Source organism: Elephas maximus, chromosome 16 (genome assembly GCF_024166365.1).
Source record: "Elephas maximus indicus isolate mEleMax1 chromosome 16, mEleMax1 primary haplotype, whole genome shotgun sequence".
Classification (NCBI taxonomy): domain Eukaryota; kingdom Metazoa; phylum Chordata; class Mammalia; order Proboscidea; family Elephantidae; genus Elephas; species Elephas maximus.
In genome coordinates this window covers 34,185,936-34,212,141 of record NC_064834.1, presented here as the reverse complement: position 1 = coordinate 34,212,141, position 26,206 = coordinate 34,185,936, and the positions used below count along the sequence as shown (strand labels likewise).

At 35.8% G+C, this 26,206-nt stretch overlaps 1 protein-coding gene across 1 annotated transcript in view; it reads right to left on the bottom strand.

Annotated features, from left to right (window-relative positions):
• Positions 1 to 26,206, bottom strand: part of PCDH15 (protocadherin related 15) — a 999,309-nt gene that overhangs the window by 228,556 nt on the left and 744,547 nt on the right. Inside the window, exons 20-22 of the mRNA XM_049855421.1 lie at positions 11,663 to 11,968; positions 10,043 to 10,267; positions 475 to 591 (exon numbers count right to left, since the gene is read on the bottom strand). Of these exons, the coding sequence (XP_049711378.1) occupies positions 475 to 591; positions 10,043 to 10,267; positions 11,663 to 11,968 (648 nt within the window). The remainder of the gene's footprint in view (positions 1 to 474; positions 592 to 10,042; positions 10,268 to 11,662; positions 11,969 to 26,206) is intronic.

Here is a 26,206-nt window from a genome sequence, read left to right as displayed (position 1 = left end):
GATTTAGTTTGCTAACAAAATAGCCATGTATTAATAATAAAATTGGAAATACATAAGTATAACCTATCCAGACAAAACTAAGCTTAAAAAAAAAATACCCTAAATAAAGAATCGGAATGATAGTGATTGCAAATGTAGACAGATCTTTCCACATTTATTTATCATTTGTTGATATTAGTTGCAGTCAAGTCGATTCTAACTCATGGTGATCGTTAGTGCCAGATACATTGGTAAACAGTAAATTTTGAATCCTAGTAAAACAAAAGCATGGCTGTAATAGTCTAAGTTCAATAATAATCACCTGAAATATGTCCTATATCTATCTACAGATGAAGTAGATGAGAGTGCATGAATAAGAGTGAACAGAGTGAAACGGATGTGAGCCACTTTTGTTGTCTGGGGAACTGGGTCATTTGTGAGTGCTAAAGATTTCATCACTGAAGCTCAGAGTATTAATCAATGTCTTCTACTTACTGGAGGGTCTGCATCTTCAGCATAAACGGTTGTGATAGGTGTACCCTTGACTGCATCTGGTGCCACCATTCCTTTGTAGATTCGTTTATTAAACACAGGGGGATAATCGTTCATATCCTGTAAAACACAATTATGAGTTTAGTTCATCAGTTGAAACTGGCTTAGAGACACAGTTACTAGATCCACTCCTCTTTATATCACACAATCCATTTGCCACTGTCAGCCTTCCATCCTCTCAATTCCATTACTCTCACTTCAGACTGGCACCCCAGAGGAAATTACCAGAGTTCCTATACAATATTAATGTGTGTTATATCAACTGAGGGCCATTGCATTTTAGTAAGCAGTCTGTCAACCAAGAAAATATACCTTCCAGAGACTGAAGTGATGCTTATGACAGAAACTTTCTCTAAGATACTTCTAACAGCATGATTTAAAGTTTTAGACTTTGAAAACAAGGAACAAATTTCTCAAAAAAGTGTCATTCTACGAGACAGGTGTAGAAAATAATGTTTTTGTGTCTTTTTTTTTTTTTAGCTCCTACTTGTTTCTGTTTAAGACTGTAAATTATTTTATATACTTAGCATAATGCCATGATTGGAACATTTCAAATTCAAACTGTGAAATAGCCTTTGACATCTTTTTAAAAATAGAAAAGGATGTTTTTACTGCAGCATACTATAGTAATGATACATAGAATGAGATACAGAAGAAAGAAGGAGCCCTAGCCGTGCAGTGATTAAGTACTTAGCTGATAGCCGAAAATTTGGTGGTTCAAATCTACCAGCCACTCCACAGGGGAAAGATGTGGCAGTCAGCTTCCACAAAGGCTACAGCCTTGGAAACCTTTTGGGGTAGTTCTCTGTTCTATGCTGTCACTATGAGTCAGAATCAACTCAACGGTAATGGGCTTTTTTTTTTTATAGACAGAAAACAATGTTAATTAAAGTTTTTTTCAAAGCAATTTATATGCATCATTTTATTTTATTTGAACAATGTGGCGCTTTAAGCGCATTGTTACTGGTGTGTGTAACTCATTAAATAAATATTTACCAAGCGCCTCTCATTTTTATGACTCAGTGCTAGGCATCGGGATACTGTGGTGGCTCAAGAAGATATTCTTGCCTTCATGACGCTTAACTGCCATTTAACAGATAAAGACACTAACCCACAGATAGGTTAGTGACTTTGCCTATACTAATCTTATGTGACATAGCCAAAATGATAAACCAAGTGCCGTCAGAGAAAGACTTTTTTTTCTGAACCATTTTACCTTTGATGGAGAATTGCCTATCAGGCTTTTTTCTCCCCCCCCCCACTCAATAAAGGATGCTAATTAACAATGCTGGTTTATATTTTTAAAATGTACTGTTTTCTAATAATCATAGCCTGCAGTGTTTTGGATACTTTAGGTCAAACATGTTTGTCCCTTAGCTCAATTTCTTAATTATCTATTCCTTCTCTCCAGGTCACCTTTTTCTCACTTGGTATTAGAACCAAAACAAAAAGTTCTTCTACATAGTCTTTTTTATTTGCTCTGATACAACAATTTCCTTGTACCATGTAAACTGGAAATACACTAACGGGTGGTAAGCCCTTCTTCAAAGAGGTCAGGTAATTATCATTACACTCAAATGAGCTTGTTTTTCTGTTCACAATAGAGTTGACTTCCCAGTTGTGAATATGAATAAACCTCCAAGACTCTAATAAGAAATAGGAGGTCTTGAACTATACACGAAAATGAAAATGAAAGAAGTATTTCTTCTGTTTTGACATACAGTATTCACAATCTTTTCTGTGAAAAAAAGAAGACTTCCTTTATAAATGACAAACTTTAGAATCTGAACAAGTAAACGAACAGTGTTAGGGAGCACAGCTTCTCTATAATGAGGGCAGTGTTGGGTATTGATTGTAAGATTCCAGGCAGGGGGGTAAATACATAAAACATTTGTTTGCAGACTTTCTCCTGCGCTTTTCAAGAGTGACAGTTAATTTAGCGAGTGAATCTTGTAACTAAAGTGGTGGAAATCCTCTTCTACCCCTAAATTGAAACTTCTGAAAGATAGAAAAGGAGCCCAACATCGCAATTTTTTCCATACATCAATTTCCAAAGTCACATAGATTGATATACTTGCATGATTTTTTTCCTTCTTTTTGTTTTGTTTTCAGGGAAAAATTTAAAACTTCATATTACAAGGTGCTTTTTGGAAAATATGATTCTTTAGAAAAAGATGACATGTACTTTTTTAATTATATTAAAACAGCCATTAATGGTGCTGAGTAAACTGGCCTTTTTTTGTTGGGGAAGTATTTGCTAAATCCACCCTTGAACTGAGTGCACAGTGGACAGTTTTATAACAGGGCTTCACAAATTGATTAGTCAACAAGCTAAGGCTGTAAATAACTGAAGACCATTAACAGATTTGGATTATTCCTCCCTTATTTGTTTGTCATTCACAGGAAGAAGAATAAATCAATGTCATTTGTGTCGCAGTATTTCTTTTTATGGCTCCATGTTCATATTTTGGGGTTACAATCTTATTGTGGTTAAGATGTTAAACAAGTTGCACATAGCTCTTCCACAATACATTATTTCAGATGACAAAGTTTATTGAAATGCAATGCCCATGAGCGTAATCAATAAAAAATCAATAGTTCATTATATTTGTACTCCAGGGACGTCTGAAGAAAAACGTACATAAATCTGCTTCTGTATAAATGCTCTATTCTGCAGCAAATTAAGAACGAGCTCTACTCTCCAAAAGCATACCTTTTTCTGTTGCCTATTCTTCCACTAGAGGGTAGTATTGGCAAAAAGAAATGTTTCCTCTTTAGTTCGCTCCTTAAAATTTTATCATTAAGATACATAATAGTTTGCTTACCACGGTCATAATTTCTGTTAGTGTGAATAAAAATTGGTATTTATATTTCAAAAGACTATTCTGAATGTTACCGTGGTTCTCAACTATAACACTACCATGTTCTTCTTAAAGACAAACATTATTGTACTAGTAAATTTTGTCTACATTTCCATGTATCACACAAATAAAATGGCATCTGAAAGTACAGTTAGTTAACAGCAAGAAAATATGAGTTTCATTTATTTTCTACATCAGTATCTAAAATAATCACAGAAATCATTTTTATTTAGTCAGGCCACAGAACAGATTCAAGCAATCTTTCAATGCCCATGTGCTGTTGAGTTTACAAATTAATGACAAGTTGACGTTCCACAAAAAGTAAAGAGAAATCAATGATAAAAATTTTGATTTTGTGGCATCACAGGTAAAAAGAAGAAAAAAAAAAAAAAAGAAAGAAAGAAACCGTTCTTGATAAGAGACTTTTTTTCCTGATAGAAGAGAGCTAACCAGTTATAGTCAGATCTTCTCTTAAAAATAATGAAAATATGCTGAGTAGGCACAGTGCTGGCCCTTTTTACACTCATGGATGTACTGTGAGGAGACACAGATGGTGTAAGCCAGGGGTGGGATGGCTTCAGTTATTCTGTAGTACTGTAACATAACATAAGCAGTTCCCAACAAGTTGAACTGTTTGGCTGCTCTGCTCTCCGAAATCCCTTAAGGCTTAGTGAGTTAATAACCCTCTTCCTTAGCAGATTGCACATCTATTTTTCCTCTGCCTGTTACCAGTTCTATTTTCAACTACCAGGCATCCTCTATGTGCTGTCCTGATTGCTGTTTCTCGTATTATCTGTCTTCTGCTGGCTTTCCTCCTCTTGGTTTCCTCACTTGTCTTCCTATCTCTTCTGATTTCTTGCCCTTATTTGACATAGAGTCAAATAAGGCTGTATCTCCACCCAAGCAAATATCTTCTGTTTTGCACAGGGCACTCTTAAACAAAAATCTTCAACTTCTCTCAACTTTTTTTTTCCCCTTAAAACCTGCACCAAAAGCTTCTTGCTTAGGTGTCTGTTATCACTATTTTTTTTTTTTTTTTCTGAGTTTTGGAGCTATTCTGAATTCTTGAGGGTAGTATTCCTAATACAGAGGTTAAAGAAGTTATGCTTTGCCACAAAGTGTACACAATGGCTCTCAATATCACAAATATTGATGGAGCTCTACTGTTTTTGTTCTGGTTCCTTGAAACTTGACATTCAGAAAGCTCTTTGCAGGTATCTGTGATAAACTGTTTTGTTTCTAGTGTGAGAATATTTTTTCTTCCGAACATTACTTCGATTTTTTTTTCATTTCCACTCTAATTTTAAATAAATTTGATGGACTAGATTTAAACAATTGATCTTGATTTTTTTTTTTCTTTCCTTCTTTTTTATAAAAGAAATTAGGTTTCTGCTGATGTTCAGAGAGACCTTCAAGATGCTTTCCGTGCAGTGACTGTTTTGGGCACAAATATCTATTATCAAACACCATGTAATTATGGTATCAGCAAAACAGCTTGTGAGTACTGCAAGTAAACAGACCAATGGCAGAAAATTTGCAAGCTTGGGAAAGATCTACATTTATGGAGATTGCACTTTATTCTTTCCTTCAAAACAAACAATTATGATATTTTTATGTGTCCCGGTAGCATACAATAGGGTTTTAAAGTTCTGTTAGTGATCATCACACCCTGAGTGATCAGGAGAAAAGAAAACAGCATATATGTGAGGGGATTTCCTGCAAAATTTATTATGCCCGTGTCACCTTGGAAAAGAAGAAAAAGTGCATTGGCTATGTCTAAAATTAAATATTGGTTAAGTTTTATTTTAAATGTAAAATAAATCAGATATAACTTTGCATGGGTCAGCAAATCCTGACCAATGGAATGGTTAACTCCTTAAATAAGATAAAGCAACTGAGGCAACAAGACAGGGGACATGGAGAATCATTTAAGAGACTCAAGCCTAGGATGGAGAATGCAACTTATTTTGTGTATACCTTGCTTATTTAGATGGTGCGTTTTGACTCAGCTTGACTCCAATGACTTCTTCCATCAATATAAACCAAGTAAATGAAACCAAACTGAGTCCAGAAGAGTCCAAATCAAAGTCTGTGGGTTCATAACTAACCATTATCAACCACATTTTTCCTGGGAAATAAGGCTTTACCCTTGTTATAAATTGTGTTGCTCCCAGAATATGTGTTGAAATCCTAACCCTTTTACCTGTAAATATGACCCTGTTTAGGCATAGGGGGGTTTCTTTTGATATGTTAATGAGTCCATACACTGTAGGGGGCATGCTAAACCTAATCACTTCTTGGTTTTAAAAAGACCAGAACAGACACAGGGTTACACACAGAGAGAGAAGAGGGAGACAAATGCTAGAGACAGATGCACCTATAAGCCTAGGAATGCCAAGAATTACTGGTAGTACTAGAAGTAGAAATAGGAAAGAAAGGACCTCCCTTAAAGCCACACCCTGAATTCAGACTTCTAGCTTCCTGAACTGTAAAAACGCACATTTCTATTCTCTAAAACCACCCACCTGTGGAATTTCTGTTACAGCCAAAACTTGTTGCCGCTGAGTAGATCCCATTACAGCAGTACTAGGTAATAAGACTGTGTATCGATCTTTAGATCTTAGGAGAAAAGCTGGAGGAGGGTCAATGACAGTGTTTTCTTCCCTTCTTTCGCCAAACAGTTAATAAATGGATCATTTTTTCTATTTTAGTATTTCAGTTGTTCAATTTCACCAAACCAAGGTAGACCATGGTAAGATGGCCTAAATTTTTCATCTGGTTCAGAAGCCATTTTGCTATAATTCGTTCATCTAGATCACCATCTCACCTTCGTCTCTTTCATCTATTTACCTATTATGACATTTTCATAACCAATATTTTCATGTGCCCTGAATGATTTTGTAAATAAGTTTCTTAATGTCATACCACAATAGTGTGGTAAAATAATACTTTAAAATACAAATTGATATTCCCCAGGCCCTCCACAATTTTGTGCTGTTCCTTAATCCTTCTCCTGGAAATCGTGGTTTAGGAATAAGATTGTACAGAAAAAAAAAAAAAAAAACCTGATTCCCCAAGAAGGGATTTTGATAGTTCAAATTCCTCTTCCTAAAGGAATTTAAGGGCTGAGCAAAATACTGATGAGCGAAAGCATTTTAACTACCTGAAAAAGATATATTTCCTACCCACTGAAATAGATTCATTTCTTAAAATAGACACAAAATGGAAGAAGTTAGTTATTGTGGACACTTGAGAAAGAAGGAATCTAGGCAACTTTAGGGCATCTGGGAGTGGAAGGGACATATGCTTCCCTTTTCAAGGTAGAGTTTAGGAAAGAAATGACAGCATGAATTTGCCAGCAGATAGGTCTAGGCCAGGTGTAAAGAGAAGGCAGTAGAATAATTCCCATGTATACTACCACCCTGATTACAAGAATATCTAAAAGAAAGACCCAAAGATTGTATGGTCAGGAACATTGATCTACATGATAAATACTGTTACGCTAACTATATATTGGTGAACTCTATAACAAGTTTACATGTTTTCATATCAATATTTTATTGCCAAGAAAAATTAACTGCAAAAATCTGGTTATTCATCAATTAAACAAGCAAACAAAAATCCAAGAAATGTGATTATTTCTTATTTCATCAATTACACATCTGTAGTGCTAAATAAAAATGAGCATTGTAGGAAAGGTTGCCTATGAACTTGCATATTTATTATCCTGTACACATATAACCCTCTACTGAAAGCACCCTTCAAGAATTGGAATTGTTCCAGAGCTTTCTTTTATTCTAGGCAGGAACGTAATGCACCTTTCAAAAGTTTTTAGGTAGCCAACAAGCACCCAATGATGTGAAATCCTTAATAATTTATTGTAGGTTAATTCAGCTAAATAACTCATCTCAAACACACCATTAGACTCTAACTCTAGGCATCTCAAAATAATAAATTAAAAGGAACTCACGGGAACAAATAACAACTTGAAAATGTCATAGCAACAAAGTTTAAATGAACATAGGTACCTTTTTTTTCTGCACAATATCCAGAATCAAGTAAGTTAATAAAGCTGGTGGGCCAAGTAACCATAATCCCACTCAGCTATTATACACTTCTAGTGATGCAAAATGACTGCAAAACATACAAATAATTCCACTGTGTAGTAGACCAATGTGTAGTTGACAAATATGGTATTCCAAGTCAACTGTATGAACCTAGAACCAGACATTCAAAACTTATACATATTGCACCATTTCTTTTACCTAAATTCATAGGTTTTCTTGCCTTTTTTTTGTTAGGAACGTGGTCTCAACCCTTTCCTGGGAAAATCTGAGCCATAATCATATATATATATATATATATTTGTAGAACATAGTGACATCTATAAATAAAATGTGAATCAAAATAACTGTATTAATAGTGAAATTGTTTCAGTGAATTAATTACTCCCATTCTTCTACTTTGTTCATGGACTTACTGAAACTTTCTGTAAGCCCCTTCGTAAAGTGCTTCATCTACCATATAGATTATCTCCTTGCCCTTTCCTCATTTTTCCTTCTCTCTCTCTCAGTTTCTTTCTGACTAGCTCTGACTTTTTAACCATTCAGACTCTAGTCAAGGACAGAAAAATACTTTAAGAATGTGGTTTTAAATTTGTATTTTCTTCCCTAAAATCAGATAAAACATTTTACTTCAGTGTACCATGAGTATAAAAGCACTTTTATATCACCCAAGAAACAGAGGACATTTAAAGTCATTTTTAGTACTATAACTAGTTAGTAAAATAACTCCAGGAGTTTATACAAGTATACTTGAAACTGAAGTGCCTTTCTCAAAGTGCGATACTCAGATATCGGTATCAGAATCATCTGTGTGCTGTTCTAAAATGCTGCCATGATACTCCCCCTGGGAAAGGTGGTCCACTGAGGAAGGAACGTAGGTATGTGTGATGCTTAAGGTTATACGTCAACTTGGCTAGGCCATGATTTCAGTAGTTTGGTAAATATTACGTAAATTATTCTCCATTTTGCGAGCTGATATGAGCAGCCAATTAGTTAAAAGAGGAGTTTTCCTTGGGGTGTGGCCTGCATCCCATAAATATGGTATGTTCTGGCAAAGCCTGTTCATTCTTAATCTTGCATTCAATTCTGCATTTGCCTTGCCATCCTCTCACCTCTGTTCTTCGAATGTGAGTCAGCAGCCTGTTGCCTGACCTGAAGATTTTGAATTTGCCACCTCCCACAACCCCGTGAGCTAGCAGCCTGTCAGGTGACCTGAAGATTTTGAGTTCATCAGCCCCTGCTACTACATGAGTCAGGAGAAGCCTCCAGCTTGCCACCTGATTCATGGCTTTGGGACTTCCCAGCTGTCACAATTTAATGAGCCATTTCCTTGAAATAAATCTCTCTATATACGTTTATGGATCCCTGGTGGCACCGTGGTTAAGAGCTTGGCAGCTAACCAAAAGGTCAGCAGTTTGAATCTACCAATGGCTCCTTGGAAACCCTATGGAACAGTTTTACTTTGTCCTATAGGGCAGTGGGTTTATAGGGTCATTATGAGTCAGAATTGACTTGACAGCAATTCATTATTAGTATTTGGTATATATATTTATATATACTCTTCATTGGCTTTGTTGCTCTAGAGAACCCAGCCTAAGACAGACAGTATCTGAAAGCTTAGTGTGCAACCCAGGTGATCCTTATATACCCTAATAATTGAGAACTGATGAATTTACATGGCTTTCTCAGGCCTTCTTTAATTTACGCCTAAGGTATGCTTTAAAAATTACCAGAAATCTCAGGTTGGAGACGTCCATGTTACTTCTGGCACTCATCTGGCACAAGGTGCTAGAATTAATGAGATAACAGATCTGGAAATGTTAACAAAGTCCCTGAGGTAATAATAATAAAAAAAAAGATCCTCAAAATGCTTGCGCCAGAACTTAAACCCAATTTCATCTGACTCCAAAGCTTATTTTATTTCAGAGTCTTGGGTTTCCAAACAAAACTAAGCTAATTTGTTCTATGCCTTACAGCTCTTCCTCTTTCAAAGTTTTTTTTTAATTTTTTAAATTAACATTTGGGTTAAGTTATTATTACTGCTACTGCGTAATTTGGACTAAAGTCCAGAGCAATTATTACTTGAAATCACCATGGCTAACTGCAGAATCAGGTAGCTACAGTTTTTGAACACTTATTTAGTGTCTCTTTCAAATTTGTCTTATATTGTTAAATAATATAGTTATTTCTCAATTTTTATAAGCTACTTCACATTCAAAAATTTATGCCTTAGGTCTGGCTGGTACCATTGTTGTATTATGAATTGTTGCCAAAATCTCTTACAGGTACCTTATAAAAAACAGAAAGTACATGTAGAGAAAGCAAAAGTAGGCAACCAGAATAAACCAAAAAACCAAACCTGCTGCCTTTGAGTCAATTCTGGCTCAGGGACCCTATAGGACAGACGAGAACTGCCCCATAGGTTTTCCAAAGCTGTAAGTCTTTAGGGAAGCAGACTGCCATATCTTTCTCCCCCAGAGCAGCTGGTGAGTTCAAATCAGCAACGTTTCGGTTAGCAGCTGAGCGCATTAACCACTGTACCACCAGAAATCCTTTGACAACCAGAAAGGAAGGTATATTCCTTACCTTCACTATCACTGTGACAGTTGCAATACCAGGTGGCATTGTTCCATAAATATCAAAGGCCTCCACCAGAAAAGTGATAGTTGCTTCTTGTTCTGGAAATGCCTCATAGTCCAAACTCCTTAAAAGGGATAGTTCTCCTGTAAATGGATGTAGTGCAAAAAAGTGCTTCACTTCTGGACTTCTTATTCGATAAGACACATTTGCTCCAAGGTCAACATCTTTGGCCTGTAATGAATTAAGCAAAGGAAGATTATATCAACGGTGTTAACAAAATAGAGTAATGCAGAATTGATGTAAGTCAAGTGTCAGTGCCCAGGACGGCATGAAAGTAACGATGACCAAAAGACATGCTTTTAGAATAAAGCAATTTAGTTAAGTAATTAGTGGGAAGAAAGAGAGAGAAAAAGAGACCCATGAGATTTTGTCATTATTGGTCTTATTTCTATATCTATTCTACCTGAAAAATCACTAATTAAAAGATTTACACCACAGTAAAGGAATAAATAAGGAGCCCTGGTGGTGCAATGGTTAGAGCATCCGGTTGTTAACTGGAAGGTCGGTGAACCCACCAGCTACTCTGTGGGTGAAGGAAGTGGCAGCCTGCTTGGAGAAAGGTTTACAGCTTTGGAAACCCTATGGTGCAGTTCTACTCTGTTCCATAGGGTCACTATGAGTCAGAATCGACTCCACGGCAATACTTTTTTGCTTAAATAAATTTTTGCTCTTTGGAATTATGGAAGATTTAAATACTCGCTCCTGAAACTGTGCTACCAACATTCAAGTTGTAGATTGTCGATGTAGGAAGGACTAGATTTTTTTTTTTTTTCCAAAATATCCCTCATAGATCACCTGTGTCAGAATCAAATAGGGTGGTTGTTAAAAATGCAGATTCTGGGCCAATCTATCCTACTAGATCAGAATGTCCAGAGTTCCTGTTAATGTGATAGTTTAGAATTGAGAAAGGAAGTATATATAGATGCCAAACCCAAAACAAAATCCATTGCCAACCTTTCAGTTAGCAGCCGAGTACTTCAACCACTGTGTCACCAGGGCTCCTTATATATAGGTAGATACTGTTAAAAAAGGAGACTTAAACCCCTGGAAGAATGGCTGTTGTACTTTAAAAGTGAAAATAAAACAAAAGAGAACAACAGGTATAATAATATTCAATTTCTGCCATATCCATATGTATGTGTATACACATATATACTATATATGTATGTATGTGTATATATATATAACATTTGTCTGAGTACAAAGATAAATATGAAAGAATATACATAAAATTTAATACCGAGTATTTTAAAAAAATTTTTTTTTTTTTATTTGGATGCATGAGGTGGGAGATAGTGGCTTTTTCTTTATAGACCATAGTATTGTCTGAATGTGTTATTTTATTTCTTACAAGTATACCTTTGCTCCCCTTAAATTTTGGGATACCCATAAAGTAGGGTTGCCAGATAAAATACAATATATAACTATACATAAAATTTATCCATTGTTTATCTAAAATTTAAATTTAAATGGGGATCTTGTATTTTTATTTGCTAAATCTGGCAACCTTATCATAATGACAAATCCAGTAATGCAGAATTTGACATTAATACTTCTTCCACACACCTCTATTTTAAGGAAGGTGGTCCCAGCTGGCAGATTCTCTTCAACAACGACAGTGTAAGTTGAATTGGTGAACACTGGACTGTTATCGTCAATATCCAAAACCTTGATAGCCAGTGTAAGGGTTGAATGACGAGGGTGTACCGCTCCATCGGTTGCCACAACAACAAGTTCATAGTAGTCCCTGACTTCTCTGTTAAGTTTCACTGCTGTGTAAATGCTTCCATTAGATGTGATGCGAAAAAGATTATTGAAGTTACCCAAACTATAGTGCACTTGGCCATTTATTCCAGCATCTGGGTCTGTTGCCTAAATAAAATGAAAAACAAAGAAATTCACATAATAAGTTTCATTATGCCGCTGGTAAATACTGTCTCGCCAGAGGGGGATAGTTAATGGTTTATGGCATACCGCTAATCAAATATATACATATTTTTCTTTACGGAGAAAATTGAAAAGATAATGACAATGTAATGTAAAGTCTGAAAAATGAAAATAGATATACTGTTTAATTAATATTGTTTATTCAAATGAAAATATAGTAATGACAATACTATGTTATGACAGAGAAAACAACTTACAATACAAAAATACTGAATTTTTTCCTGTATTATCTTTTCTTTAATAGATTTTGAATTTTAACATAAGAAAAACATACATTTAGTTCTTAATTAATTTCACACCATTTCATTGAGTGACAAGATTCCATAGTTGTTTCCTGTTTGTATACTTTATGCTAGGTTCAAAATATGTTACCTTGTTGAATCTTCATGATGTTCTTACAGGTAAAAAACATTGTCTCATTTTACAAATGAGGAAACTCTAGTTTATTGAATTTAATTGTATTTCTCAGGGTTATACAAGAAATAGTTAACTACCTCAGTGCTCCCGTTCTCAGTGCAATGCCTCACATATAAAAAAAATAAAATAAAATAAATTGTGGAATTAATGAATTATAGATTGAATGGAAGTAAGATTTAACTATATCTCCTTCAAAACGCATAACTGAAGTATATGTACAGTGTTATGAATTGAACTGTATCTTTCAAAATGATAGTTGAAGCCCTAACTTCCGGTACCTCTGAATGTGACCTTGTTTGGAAATAGGGTCTTTGAAGATCTCATTCATTACCATGAGATCATACTAGAGTAAGGTGGCTCCTAATCCAGTCTGAGCGGTATCCTTGCAAGAAAGAAGAAAAGATACAGACAGACACACACGAAGGGATGATGCTCAGGTGAAGTCAAAGCCATAGCCTGAAGTGACCTACAAGCCAAGGAACTCCAAGAATCGCTACAGTCACCAGAAGTTAGGAGCGAGGCATGGGACAGATTTTCCCTCAGAGCCCTCAAAAGGGATCAACACAGCTGACATTCTGATTTCTGACTCCTTGTCTCCAGAACTGTGAGAGAATAAATTCTATGAGTTGAATCGACTCGACGGTGGCAATGGGTTTTTTTTTTTTTTTTTGGTATGAGTTACCCAATTTGTGGTGCTTTATGAATGCATGAATGCAGCCTGAGGAAACTAATACATACAGAGCAAATGTGAAGTACTATAGATGGTCTCTTCTTTAATATTAAAATACAAATCTCCAAATAATAACAGGATTGTTGGTACTCCATAAACTTCCATTCACTGAAAATCCGGTCATAAAATCACTTTGCATCAAATAAAAGCAAGTGAATATTGAGTAAATTTTCTTCTCCTTGAATTTTGTGATAATTATTCTTCCCTAAAACAATTAACTATGATATAAATTATAATCAAATACTGTGCATTTCATGTTGAATAACTCTGTTACTGTTTTTCAAAGAAACTGGAATCTATCTTAGAAGCTGTGAAATGTTATATAATTATGTCCCAAAATAACACCAAGGAAAGGAGGAAAAACAAAACACTTTGCTTCATTATAAGCCAGGGACACAATAACCACTTAATGTCCACAAAGCCTGAAGGGCTACGTGGTCTGTTTTAACAAAGTATATATTTATACACGTAGCCACATATGCAGCTTCACAATCATTGGCAAACTGTGATAGGTGGGGTGGCTGAATGCTTGTGTCTTGTTTGAAATGCTAAAGTCTAAGATGTGAAAAATATGTTTATAACAATGCTCCTTCTATAGGTCTTAATTCCAGACATTCCAGCAGAATTTGTTCCTTTTATTCATTAGAATGCAAATGACCCTGGGAGGTTAATACCTCTTGGGGTTTAAATCTGAGAAAAGACGGAAGAATTGCAGAAATGCTGCAAGAGGCAAAGTACTGTAAAGGAGTTGAGTTTGTATAGACATATTCTACTTTTAAATTTTATATAGAATCTGCCTCACAAATTATCAACAAATTAGTCAAGCTATTCATCTGAGTGGAAACAAACTAACAACACTGCCCCCACATCCCCTACCACCCAAAACACAAAACCTGTGCCTTACTTACTGTCCTAGGACTGCCATAACAAAATACCACAAAGTGGGTGGCTTTAAAACACAGACATTTATTGTCTCACAGTTCTGGAGGCTGTGGGTTGAAGATGAGGGTGTTGGCTGGTTTGATTCCTTCTGAGGCTTTGAAGGAGGACTGCACCTTGTCTCTTTTCTAGCTTCTGGTAGCTCCAGGCATTTCTTGGCTTGAAGCTGTAGTGTCAGAATGAGTTCTTTCTCTGTCTCTCTGTGCCTCTTCTCTTTTATAAGGACACCACTCAGATGGGATAAGGACCCACACTACTACTTTGTGTTAACTGATAACGTCTTCAAAGGCCCTATTTCCAAACAAGGTCATATTCATAGCTACTAAAGGTTAGAACTTCAACATATCTTTTGGGGGGCACGATTTAATTCGTGATACTCTGCAAACTTCAATTTTTGTCTGTAATCAGTGATCAAGTAAATAGAAAAATATAATGCAATGATACAATATAAATACTTCTTTTTGCATAACATCCTTGAAAATTTTAGCCACTTTTTCCATTTGCGAAATATCTTAGGATCACAAAAATATCTTATGCAATCGGTAATACAAATAATTCTTCCTCAAGTTATTAATTTTTTTTAACTCATCCATATAATTGAAGGTTTATTATAATAGAACGGTTCAATTTTTTTAAATTGTGCTTTAGATGAAGGTTTACACAGCAAATCAGCTTCTCATTAAACAATTAATACACATATTATTTTATGACATTCCTTGCCAACCTTGTGATGTGTCAACACTCTCCCCTTCTTGCCCTTGGGTTCCCCATTTCCAGAATGGCTCAACTGCAGTGTATGTAGTATGTAGTGTTATACACATGTATGTCCAACTGCTTCATTGATATCTCCATTAGGATGCCTCATACATATGTTAGTTTCTATTTCTGTCATAACAAATTACCTTAAATTCAACTGCTTAAACAACACAAATGTATTATCTTTAGTAGGTCAGAAGTTCCACATGAGTCTCTCCAGGCTAAAATCCTGGATTCCTTTGTGGAGGCTTTAAGGGGAGTTCTCTCTCTCTTTTTTTTTTTTTTTTTTTTGATCATCGGGGTTATCGATAGCCTTCAGTTATTGTGGTGGTGGGATTGGGACCCCCATTTCCTTGCTGGTTGTCAAGTGATGGCTGTTCTCAGCTTCTAGTAACCACCCACATTCAATGGCTTTTGGCAAATTTACTTCATCTTCAAAGGTAACAATGCGGGGTCATCTCCTCACAGACTTCGAATCTCTCCTTTTTCCATCTCATCTCTGACTCACACTCTTCTGCCTTCCTCTTCTACTTTTAAATGGTCCACCTGAGAAATCCAGGATAATCTTCCCATCTCAAGGTCCTTAAGCTTAATTGTATCTGCAAAGTCCCTTTTGCCACGTAAGGTAATATATTTACAGATTTCAGAGAGTAGGATGTGGGCACCTTTGGAGACCATTATTCTGCTTACCACAGTGCCAGAAGCTTAAAATGGTCTATGCCCTTAATAGAACTCTTGGTTACTTCTCTGTGCAAGTATTTTTTACCTCCACTCGTCCTATTTCAGTAAAAGCCTTTTTCATCAACATAAGATACTATTCAAGAAATAAAGAAGACATCCTTGAGGTCTCCTCCTTTATCTTCTCAAGTATTTATTCATTCAGTCATTTGAGAAATACGCAGTGGTTAAGTTCAGCTTGGAAGTTGGGAAACCCTGGTGGTGTAGTGGTTAAGTGCTACGGCTGTTAACCAAGAGGTCAGCAGTTCAAATCTGCCAAGTGCTCCTCAGAAACTTTATGAGGCAGTTCTACTCTGTCCTATAGGGTCGCTATGAGTCGGAATCGACTTGACAGCACTGGGTTTGGTTTGGTTTGAAGTTCAGCTACTAACCAAAAGGTCTGCTGTTCGAATTCACCAGCTGCTCCTTGGAAACTCTACGGGGCAGTTCTGCTCTGTCCTATATGATCATTATAGGATCATTATGAGTCAGAATCAACTCAAAGGCAATGAGTTTGGTTTTTGGTTTCATACCTGAGGCTCAGCTCTAGGTTGTGCAATCTAGTGGTATATTAGGTATAAGGCCCAAGATACCATGACATTTCTAGAAAAACCCCCATTCTATGTATCCTATCATGTTGCTTTCATCTGTATAAAATATCTCAATCTTTACTTCTCTCCATTGCCTCTGCTACCATCTTGGTTCAAGTCACCATCAACTGTGGCTTTGATTACTAAATTATTCCCCAACAATTCTCCTTCAGTTATTTTTCCTTAGAGATATTTTATAAAATATAAATTAACGGCATCATTTCTCTGGTTAAGATTCTTCAAAGATCTCCTACAGCCTTAGGCAATATTCAGATCTCTTAGTTTAGCCAACAAAGCCCTACATTACATTCTTCTCAAACCTCTCCTGCCTGCAAACCTTTCCACAAGCCTCTGCCTGAAGGGCTTCTACTATTATTCTCCAGGCTAACACCCACCCATTTTTCAAGTCAGTTTATTAAGTCTCACTGCCTGACACTTGAAATGCAAATTAGACCCTCCTGTTACAAGTCAATAGCCCCATATAACTGTCATTCATAACTTATTTTACAATTTGTAATTATATTTTAATAATGTGATTATTTGTTTAATGCCTGTCTCACTTACCATAAGAGTAAGGTCTGGGTTTGTTTGTTACTGAATTTTTAGTGCTTTTTTTTTTTTAGAGTAGTGTCTGGTATATAGAAGGTACACATTAAATATTTTTATATACATAAATATACACATTAACATAGGTTAATGAATGAATTCAGTCTGCTTCCCTGATTAGTGAAAAAATATAGACAATAGTACATAGCTACAGAATTCTCATTCAAATTTATTTTACTTGTCCTGTCCCTATTATCAGAGCCCTGATGGTGCAGTGGTTAAGAACTCACCTGATAACCAAAAGTTTGGCTGTTTGAATCCTCCAGCCACTCCTTGGAAACCCTACAGGGCAGTTCTACTCTGTCTTAACCCACCCCATTGCCTTCGAGTCGATTCTGACTCATAGCGACCTTATAGGACAGAGTAGAACTGCCCCATAGAATTTCCAAGGAGCGCCTGGCAGATTCAAACTGCTGACCTCTGTCTTATAGGGTCGCTATGTGATGGAATCGACTCAACGGCAACTTTTTTTTTTAACCTCATTATCTGGTTTTATGTGAGTTTGTATTTGTTATTTTAACATCCTCTATTTCTGATTTTGATTAAGAATCTCAAAAAAAATCAATGTGGAATTATTAAAATTGCTTTTGGGGTTCTGATAATAATATAATCCCTCAATATGACTACTAATTCCAAGTCTGTGCTAAAAATGCTATTTTTAAAAATTACATATTGGAATTTTGTTATTACCTATACAAGGGTATGATAAAAAGTAATATCTTCGTATTTTTAATATTTTGTGAAATACATAAAAAGAGTGCTGCATTATAAAAGTGCTGATTAATTTCTGTGTTTTTGGTATATATATATATACATATCTTGAACTTTGGTATGTCACTTACTCTCTAGGTCTCAGTTTTCTCAAGTATAAAATAAAAGATGTGAACTAGAATAGCAATTTTGAACCTCTTTTTCTATCATTACACATTTCATAAACAAAATTCACATACATGACACACTTCCATAGTGTAATGGTTAAGACTGTGTGTCAACTTGGCTAGGCCATGATTATCTGTTTATATGTAATCACTCCCATGACGGAATCTGCTGTGAGTAGCTAATCAGTTGAAGGAGAGTTTGGGGTGTGGCCTGTATCTGAATATAAGCAGATGTTCTGGCTTTTTGCTTGCTCTGGATTCTGTGGCTGCCTCCTGTTCGTCTGACCTCTGGTTCCTGGGATTTGAGGTAGCAGCTTACCTGCTGATCTTGGGTTCACCAGCCCCTGCAGCTACGTGAATCAGGAGAAGCCTTGCAGTCTTGCCTGCCAATCTTGGGATTCTTCAATCTTCATAGCCTGCCAATCTTGGGATTCTTCAATCTTCATAGCCTGCCAATCTTGGGTTCAACAGCCCCTGTGGCTACGTGAATCGAAAGAAGCCTCTATTCTGATCCACAAACTTGGGACGGTCCAGCCTCTACAATCACGTGAGCCGTTTCCTTGATATAAATCTTTCTCTGTCTATATTTATATGCTTAACTGGTTTTCCTTCTTAGAAGCCCAGCCTAAGACACATAGGTAAACACATTGTGAATTATAACACGAATAAGATGGGGTATAGCTATTTGTAATCTAGTTGCAATGTCATTTTTCTGTTCCACTAAAAAAAAAAAAAAATCAAAATTTAAATGAATGGGCATTATTGCAGATAAAACCTAATTACTAATATTGTTAGGTTGTTAGGTGTCATTGAGTTGGTTCCAACTCATAGCAACACTACGTACAACAGAATGAAACACTGCCCAGTCCTGTGCCGTCCTCACAATCGTCATTCTTGAGCCCATTATCGCAGCCACCGTGTCAATCCATGTCGTTGAGGGTCTTCTTTTTGGATGACTCTCTACCAAACATGATGTCCTTCTCCAGGGACTGTCCCTCCTGATAACACGTCCAAAGTATGTGAGACAAAGTCTTCCCAACCTCCCTTCTACGGAACATTCTGACTGTACTTCTACCAAGACAGATCCAACACCATAATTCAAAGGCATCAACTCTTCTTCAGTCTTCCTTATTCATTGTCCAGCTTTCATATGCTGGACAATGTAAATGTAGTTCCTACACTGGTAACAGATACCTTGGAAAAGACCTCGCATGTAATTATAACATGTTTTGCAAACCGCTGGGCTAGAAGATTGTTAGGAAACTTGCTCTATCAAGAGGTTGGGCCACAAAAATAAACTTCAGTTTCAGAACAGAAGTAAAATATAGCATTTGCATCATGTTGACAATTCCTAAACTGCTTCATTAATAATATTTCCCTTTGGAACTTCACAGTGTACATCACCACAGAGAGGTTCAGCATTAAAAACTCCTCTTTAATTGTGATTGTTCAATGGGAATCTCCTCTCCCATGCTTCATCTTACCAAGAGGAGGGACCTCTATTACAGCATGACAATAGGCTTTTTTATTCTCTCTTACTCAATCATAAGTGGTGAATTTAGTAGAAAGGACTGGGAAAACACACTTTCTATTTAGGATCAGACTGTTAATGAAGATGTCTTGTTTGTTAGCTATATTTAGCTATATAAGCTCTTGGGTGAGATCTACAATTCCAGTTCTGCCTGAGAGTGTCTATGTGAGTTCAGTTCTGGGGTGCAGCATTATCAATCCCATCTGGCTCTCATACTAAGCTTCTTTCCTTTCAATATCACTTTTGCCCATTTGCCAGAATCTTGTGTCTATCTCTGAATTGGTTTTGGAAATTGGGAAAAATACAGGATGCTAGCTATTGATATCCTCAACTCCCGGTGATATCCATACCATGGTCTCCAAACCAAATTGATCATAAGTCCTTTTTTATTGTTGTTTAGTGGAATACTTATTAATATTTGGAGAGGCATAAAAACAAATAAACCCATTGTCCTCAAGCTGAGTCTGACTCATGGTGACTACATGTGTTACGGAGTAGAAGTGCTCCATGGGATTTTCTTGACTGTTGCCTTTACAGAAACAGATTGCCAAGTCCTTCTTCCACGGAGCCTCTGGGTGAGTTCGAACTACCAAACTCTAGGTTAGCAGCTAAACAGAAACTGTTTGTGTTACCCAGGAACCTCTTTGAGAGACATGCAGTTTATTAAATACTGCTGTCATTCATTGAGCAATGCTAAGATCGAACCCTCCTTTACCATGATGATTTTTCACAAAATGTTTTCAATTTCTACTTTCTTTTCCCCATGACACATCACTTAAAAATGACTACCTCAGGTTCATAGAATCCATTGTGCCTACTCCCAAACAATGTTGGGTTCTTAGAAGGGTATACAGGAAAATAATGAACAGTAGAGAAAAGATAATCAGAAAAAAATGTGTTTTCAGCAGGGATTTTTTTTTTTTTTTTAATGACTTAACTTGATAGAGAGGCTATGGAAAGGGAATTAATAATCGGTTTCTGGTCATGGCTTTGATAAACTAACCATAGGTGTGTGTTTTCCGCATGTTACATGTTATGGAATATTAATGTACTTTATGATGTGCATATGTTTTGTAAAATAATAAAGTAAGGGGTTTGGGAGAAAAAGGGAGGTCTCTGTTCAAATAAATTTTGGAAATTGGGGTTAAAGGAAACTAAAAAGATTTCACTACTTTAGAAATTCTCAAGTGTCGTTAATATTTTAATGAGCATAGTGAACTGAAGCTCTCTAAGGGGGAGATCATCTGGAGCAGATTTAGGAATCCTGTGTAATAGAAATATAACCTTCTTGCAACACGTCAACCAAAGCATAGAAATTTCAAACTCCTGTACATAATTAATTCCAACCTGCATTTTCTGTACCCTCTTACTATTCTCTCTCCTGTATAAACATCCTGCTCAAGTCAAATCAGTCTACATTTCTCTAAAACTCAACATATGTCCTTTGCCGTGATGATTCTTTACAACCTTCAAATCCAAACTCCAACTGTACCTCTTCTAGATAAACTCAGGAAACTCCAGCATTCAGAGATCATTTAGTAGTCAGAATTTTACAATTTACAAATTCTTCCTTGTATTGTTTTTATATTTATGTCCTTCCTCAAAACATTTTCAGATGGGAATATGTCTCATATCTCCTCATATTTTGAATTTTACAAATACATAGCAATCTATATTTTATCTTAGGTTGATTTGCCCGAGAGAAAATATCCAAACAGATATTTAACAGGTGGACTAAAGGTAAATGTTATATGGGGCAGCCTCATCAATAGAGTTTCATAATTTTGTTTAAATTGGTATAAAATATAATATATTCAAAGTCAAGTACACACACACACACACACATAGACACACACACACACCAATCAAGTAATTCGTTGTATGTCTGATTACCAAGATAGGAAGTATATTTGATGCTTATGGAATAAAAAACTGTAATATCCTTCAGGAAACTACTCTAAAAAATTTAAGGTGACTTAAACACACATCTAATAGAGGAATAGGAACATGAATGTTTGTAAAATGTGGGGCTATTTCCTTCCCTTTTTTTTTTTTATATCTCCTAATTAATTGAGGAACGTAAATAAGTTCATGTAAGTTAAGCAACATGGGCTGGTTGAGCAAGGTAGTTTCATTTATTTACTATTGCAGATGAGCATTTAGACGTAAGACAAAATAAGCAAACATAAAATCTCTTATTATCAGCAGTGCTCTTAAGAAGTTTGCATCTCTGTTTAATATCCAGCCAAGGAGCTCAGTATGTGATGCTGTAATGAAACCATTTATCTTCCTAGAAATCAATTAAAAGTTAATTAAAATGGTTAAAAAGAAAAATCACACATTTCTTCTCCCCTTGTACTACATCAAAGCAATAAACGGTAATAGCTGCAACTTTATAATCATCTGTCCATGGTTAACACATTTTTGTAATATACACCTTACTATGGGGCCCGATTTACAACTACCTATTTGTGAATGCATATTGCTGGGAAATTGGATGATAGTCTGTCGTCAAATAAAGACTTCACTGGATAAAACTTCCAATAGTTGCCAGAAAAAGGACTGGTAAACCCTAATCATTAAAATCAAAGTTAGAGTATATTAAATATAACCAAATACTTAAGAAATCAGATGATGAACAAGGAAAATTATTTTAAAAAAGAGTTTAAATATTTGTTGAGTGCTTATTTTGTTGCATGACCTTTGAAAAGGAAGCAAGGAAATATTTGTATTACTAACTAACTCATTCCTACTTTTCTTTTAATTGCTTTAGAATGGCCTCCTATACATTTCTGCCCATTAATAAAAGTGGAGTCACATTACTGGAATTCCCACACTGGGGATTACCAATCCTGTTGTCATTGCTAGGTGTCACTGAGTAGATTTTGGCCCAGCAATCTAATGTGACAGAGTAGAACTGCCCCACAGAGTTTTCTATGCTATAATCTTTATGGAAGCGCATCTTTCTTCTACAGAGCCACTGGGTGGACCCGAACCACCAATCTTTCTGTTAGGTGGAATATATTGGGATAAAACCTCAATGGAAAGGCAGATGTCTGTACTTCCACTGAGAAACCCCTGGGTAGATCACTTGTGCATTTTCTTAATGATTAGTTAGTTCTAATTTAAAAATATTTTTAGATATGCAAACCCATTCAGATTATTTAGATATACAATAATTTCTGTTTCTTTTCACAAATAGGAGGTACAAAGAACTTTGAAGACAAAAAGAAAATATTGTAGCTATTGGAATCATGTGAACCACCATGTAGCACCTAATTAGCCCACTGCGAAACTAAGAGGGAAGTTAGTTCTACTATGTGCTTGTCCTTTACAGCAGTTCAAGAGGCCATACTCTCCTTTGTCACTTTGGAGCGGGAACCATAAAAGTTGCTGAGCTGAGAGGTCAGATGTGGAAGTTGGTCAGTGCATCCTTAATAAAATTACTAATGAAAATACTTTTTTTTTTTTTTTTAAATAATCTACCAACTTCAAAGAGAATACAAAATAGTTGCTGTTTTTATTTCTTGAAAGAAGCTGGGCTATTTCAAGGGTTGTGGTTTTAGTGTAAAAGGAGAGAAGCAGTTTAGCAACTCAAGCTGCTAGGATTTTTTTTCTTTTCTCCACATAAATATCCCGTACTCATTATTGAACAAAGACAAATAGACTTACTGCCTAGAAAGTAACAGGTATACTTGAATTCAACTCACTAAAAATATAACTAGAGTGAATGGTTTCCCATAAAATAGTGAAATTCTCAAGTATTCAATCCCTAGAAACCCAGGGGGCTCTGGGTGGTGCAAACATTTAACGTGTTCTGCTACTAACTGAAAGGCTGTTGATTCAAGGCCACCCAGAGATGTCTCAAGAGAAAAGCCTGGCAATATACTTTGAAAAAATTAGCCATTGAAAACCCTATGAAATTCTACTTTAACACACATGGGGTCATGTTCAGTTGGAATTAACTCCATGACAACTGATTACTGGTTAGGAACCGAGAAAACCCATAATATGAAGACTTCTCAAGGGCTTACATTCTAGGAGATAAGTCCAGGTCTTTTGCATACTAACTCTATGGCCTTGAGCAACCAGTAGCTCTAAGCTTATATCCTTCAACAGTAAAATAATGATGATAGTATTTGTCTCACCACTTCCTGTGAGGATTGAACACTCTTAGCAGCACCTTTGGGTCATATGAATTATTCAGTAGAAAATTGAGCATGTTTATTGGTATTGTGCTTTTCATTACCTACTTAGAAACTACATATTTTTTAGAGAAAACCTCGTTTCTGTATAACAGTTTTTAAAGTTTTTTTTTTTCTTTTAATAGAACAAACCAGCCTATTTTTATTTGGTTTATTTATAATTTCCTTTCCTTCTTTATCTTGCTTAATCTGGTATAATGAATCTATCAGGTTCTTTTAATATTTTTCTTGTCAAGATTTTCTGAGAATGTTGATGCCTGTGTTAATTAATGAGCTTATATGTGAAATATCACCATAACTGTCCACACAGTATAAAAAATAAAAATGTAAGGACATCTTATATGATCTGATGATAAATAGCAGAAAGAAAGCACTTCAATTATTATAAAAAATGATAAAGGTGTAGAGCCTTTTGATGCATAATTTCAGATAGGATTAGACACATGATAGAGGAATTTCTATGAAAAAGTACATCTGATGATTTTATGGAAATTATTACACTGAGAAATACCTGTTATTTCTGCCCTGGGGAAAATCATTTCTCAAAAATGCATTCTATTTGAAAGTAGAAGAGAAGACATGATAACTTTTCAGTCGTACATTAAAGTAATTTCACCATGGTTTGCAAAACAAATGCATATGCCAATGGGTGAGTGATCATGACCTGATCTTAAACTGTGAGGCTATTAGAATCATTATAGTTACACCTGAAAAGGGTATAAGAGTTATGTCCTCTTAAACATTTCCTTGCTTATCCTAACTACTGCAGGTTGTCCTTCCAAATCTCAAAAGATAAATCCTACCCAGAGAGATCAGTATATAGTATTTTCCAACATAAAAAGTTTGACAGCTAACCATATTTATCTTCAAACCTATGTCTTTTTTAGTGTTCCTAAATTCTTCCCATTCTACCATGGAGAAAACCTCAATTCAACTATATTAAAAGACTGAGATATTTCTCTGAGATGGCTTCCCCTAAGTTGAGTGAGTTATCTCTCCACTGATACTCCCTGGTACCCTGTATTTATTTAGCCTTATAACATATCGCAGTTGCCTGCTTATCTGCTTGTCTTCTACATTATACTTCAAGCAACTTGAGGACAGGAACAATGCATTGTTCATAGTTGACTTTCGAATGCCTGTTCTTTATAAATGTTCAATGAATATTTCTTGCATAAATGTTGCATTTGGGGCTTCTTTCTTATCAAGCAGTGAGTTCCTTATTGAAAGTTTTGTTGAAGCTACCAAAGCAATTACTCCTGGTTACAGAATAAATTCCATTTTTAACCTGACATTCAGGGCCCTACATGATCTTGTTCTAACCTAATTGTAGGCACTCACCTCCCACAGCTGACTGTCTGACACACACCCTATTCTTTAGTCTCTTCACTGCATCACTCAGCTTAAAAACAATACCAAAACCTTAGTGTATGAAAATACACTATCTTCCCAGGATCGAGTAATATTTAATGGCAAATGTCCAAAGGTATCAGATTAAACAAGCCAGTTTAAACTATTAAAATACAGCTTACAGACCCCTTAATGATAGAATGTAAATTAATTCCAAGTGATTAAAAAGTAAACATTATGAAGAAGGCCTGCAGGCTTGCACTAAAAAGCTTTATATATTCAGTCATCACATAATAGTAAACAGTCAGAGATTAGGAATTTAACAGCTTCAGGAAAAGGACTCTTCCGAGGTTCATATTCACAAAGCTAAAAACAACAACAACAAAAATAGCTAAATGTCTCTACATACCTATATTGCAATGCTATCTTTTCCCTCTCTCAAATATTCCCTATAATGCTAGAAGGAAAAGGAAAGCCTGGGTAGATTTACACCATGTTTTTCACATTTTCTCTCTGTTGCTTGACGTTTGATAATTCTGCACTGTGAGTTTTGTGTGTATTATCTCATTTTGTGTGATGATGTAAAGTAATATATTGAAATTATATTTTGTTTTCTCAGCTATTTCTATTTCTCCAATTTCTTTACTATTGTTAGGTGCCATCGAGTTGGTTCCGACTCATAGTGACCCTATGTACAACAGAACAAAACACTGCCTGGTCCTGTACCATCCTCACAATCGCTGTTGTGCTTGAGCCCACTGTTGTAACCACTGTGTCAATCTGTCTTGTTGAAGAGCTTCCTCTTTTTGCTGACCCTCTACTTTATCAAGCATAATGTCCCTCAGGGACTGAACCCTCCTGATAACGAAGTCTTGCCAGCCTTACTTCTAAGGAGCATTCTGGTTGTACTTCTTCCAGACAGATTTGTTCATTCTTTTGGCAGTTCATGGTATTTTCAATTCAAATGTGTCAATTCTTCTTTGATCTTCCTTCTTTAGTCTCCCTTTTTTTTTTTCCTACACACACACATGTTCTAAACCCCCAATCTAAGTATATTTTGCCAGACTAACCATGCTGTCTCATACTTACCTCATTCTATCACCAAGTCCTCCCCATTTCCCAACCTGATTATTCTTCAATCCAAGTGTTACTTTTCACAGAAGCATTTGATTAAGTTACAGCTCTTATTCCTATGTTCCGGAAGCTCATTACACATGCCTTTATCAAAATCCATATAGTTTTCTGAAATTTTTTTATAATACCCATGAAATTAAGAGTTTCTCAAAGGAAGTTTGCCTTGTTCATATCTGTATCTTTGTCCATCATACTGACAAGTATTGCATACTCAATAAATATTTTCTATAAATATATTACCTAAAGTTAGTTCAATTATGTAGTTATATATCATTCCTACCCCACCATCACACATGAAGAAATGAAAAAT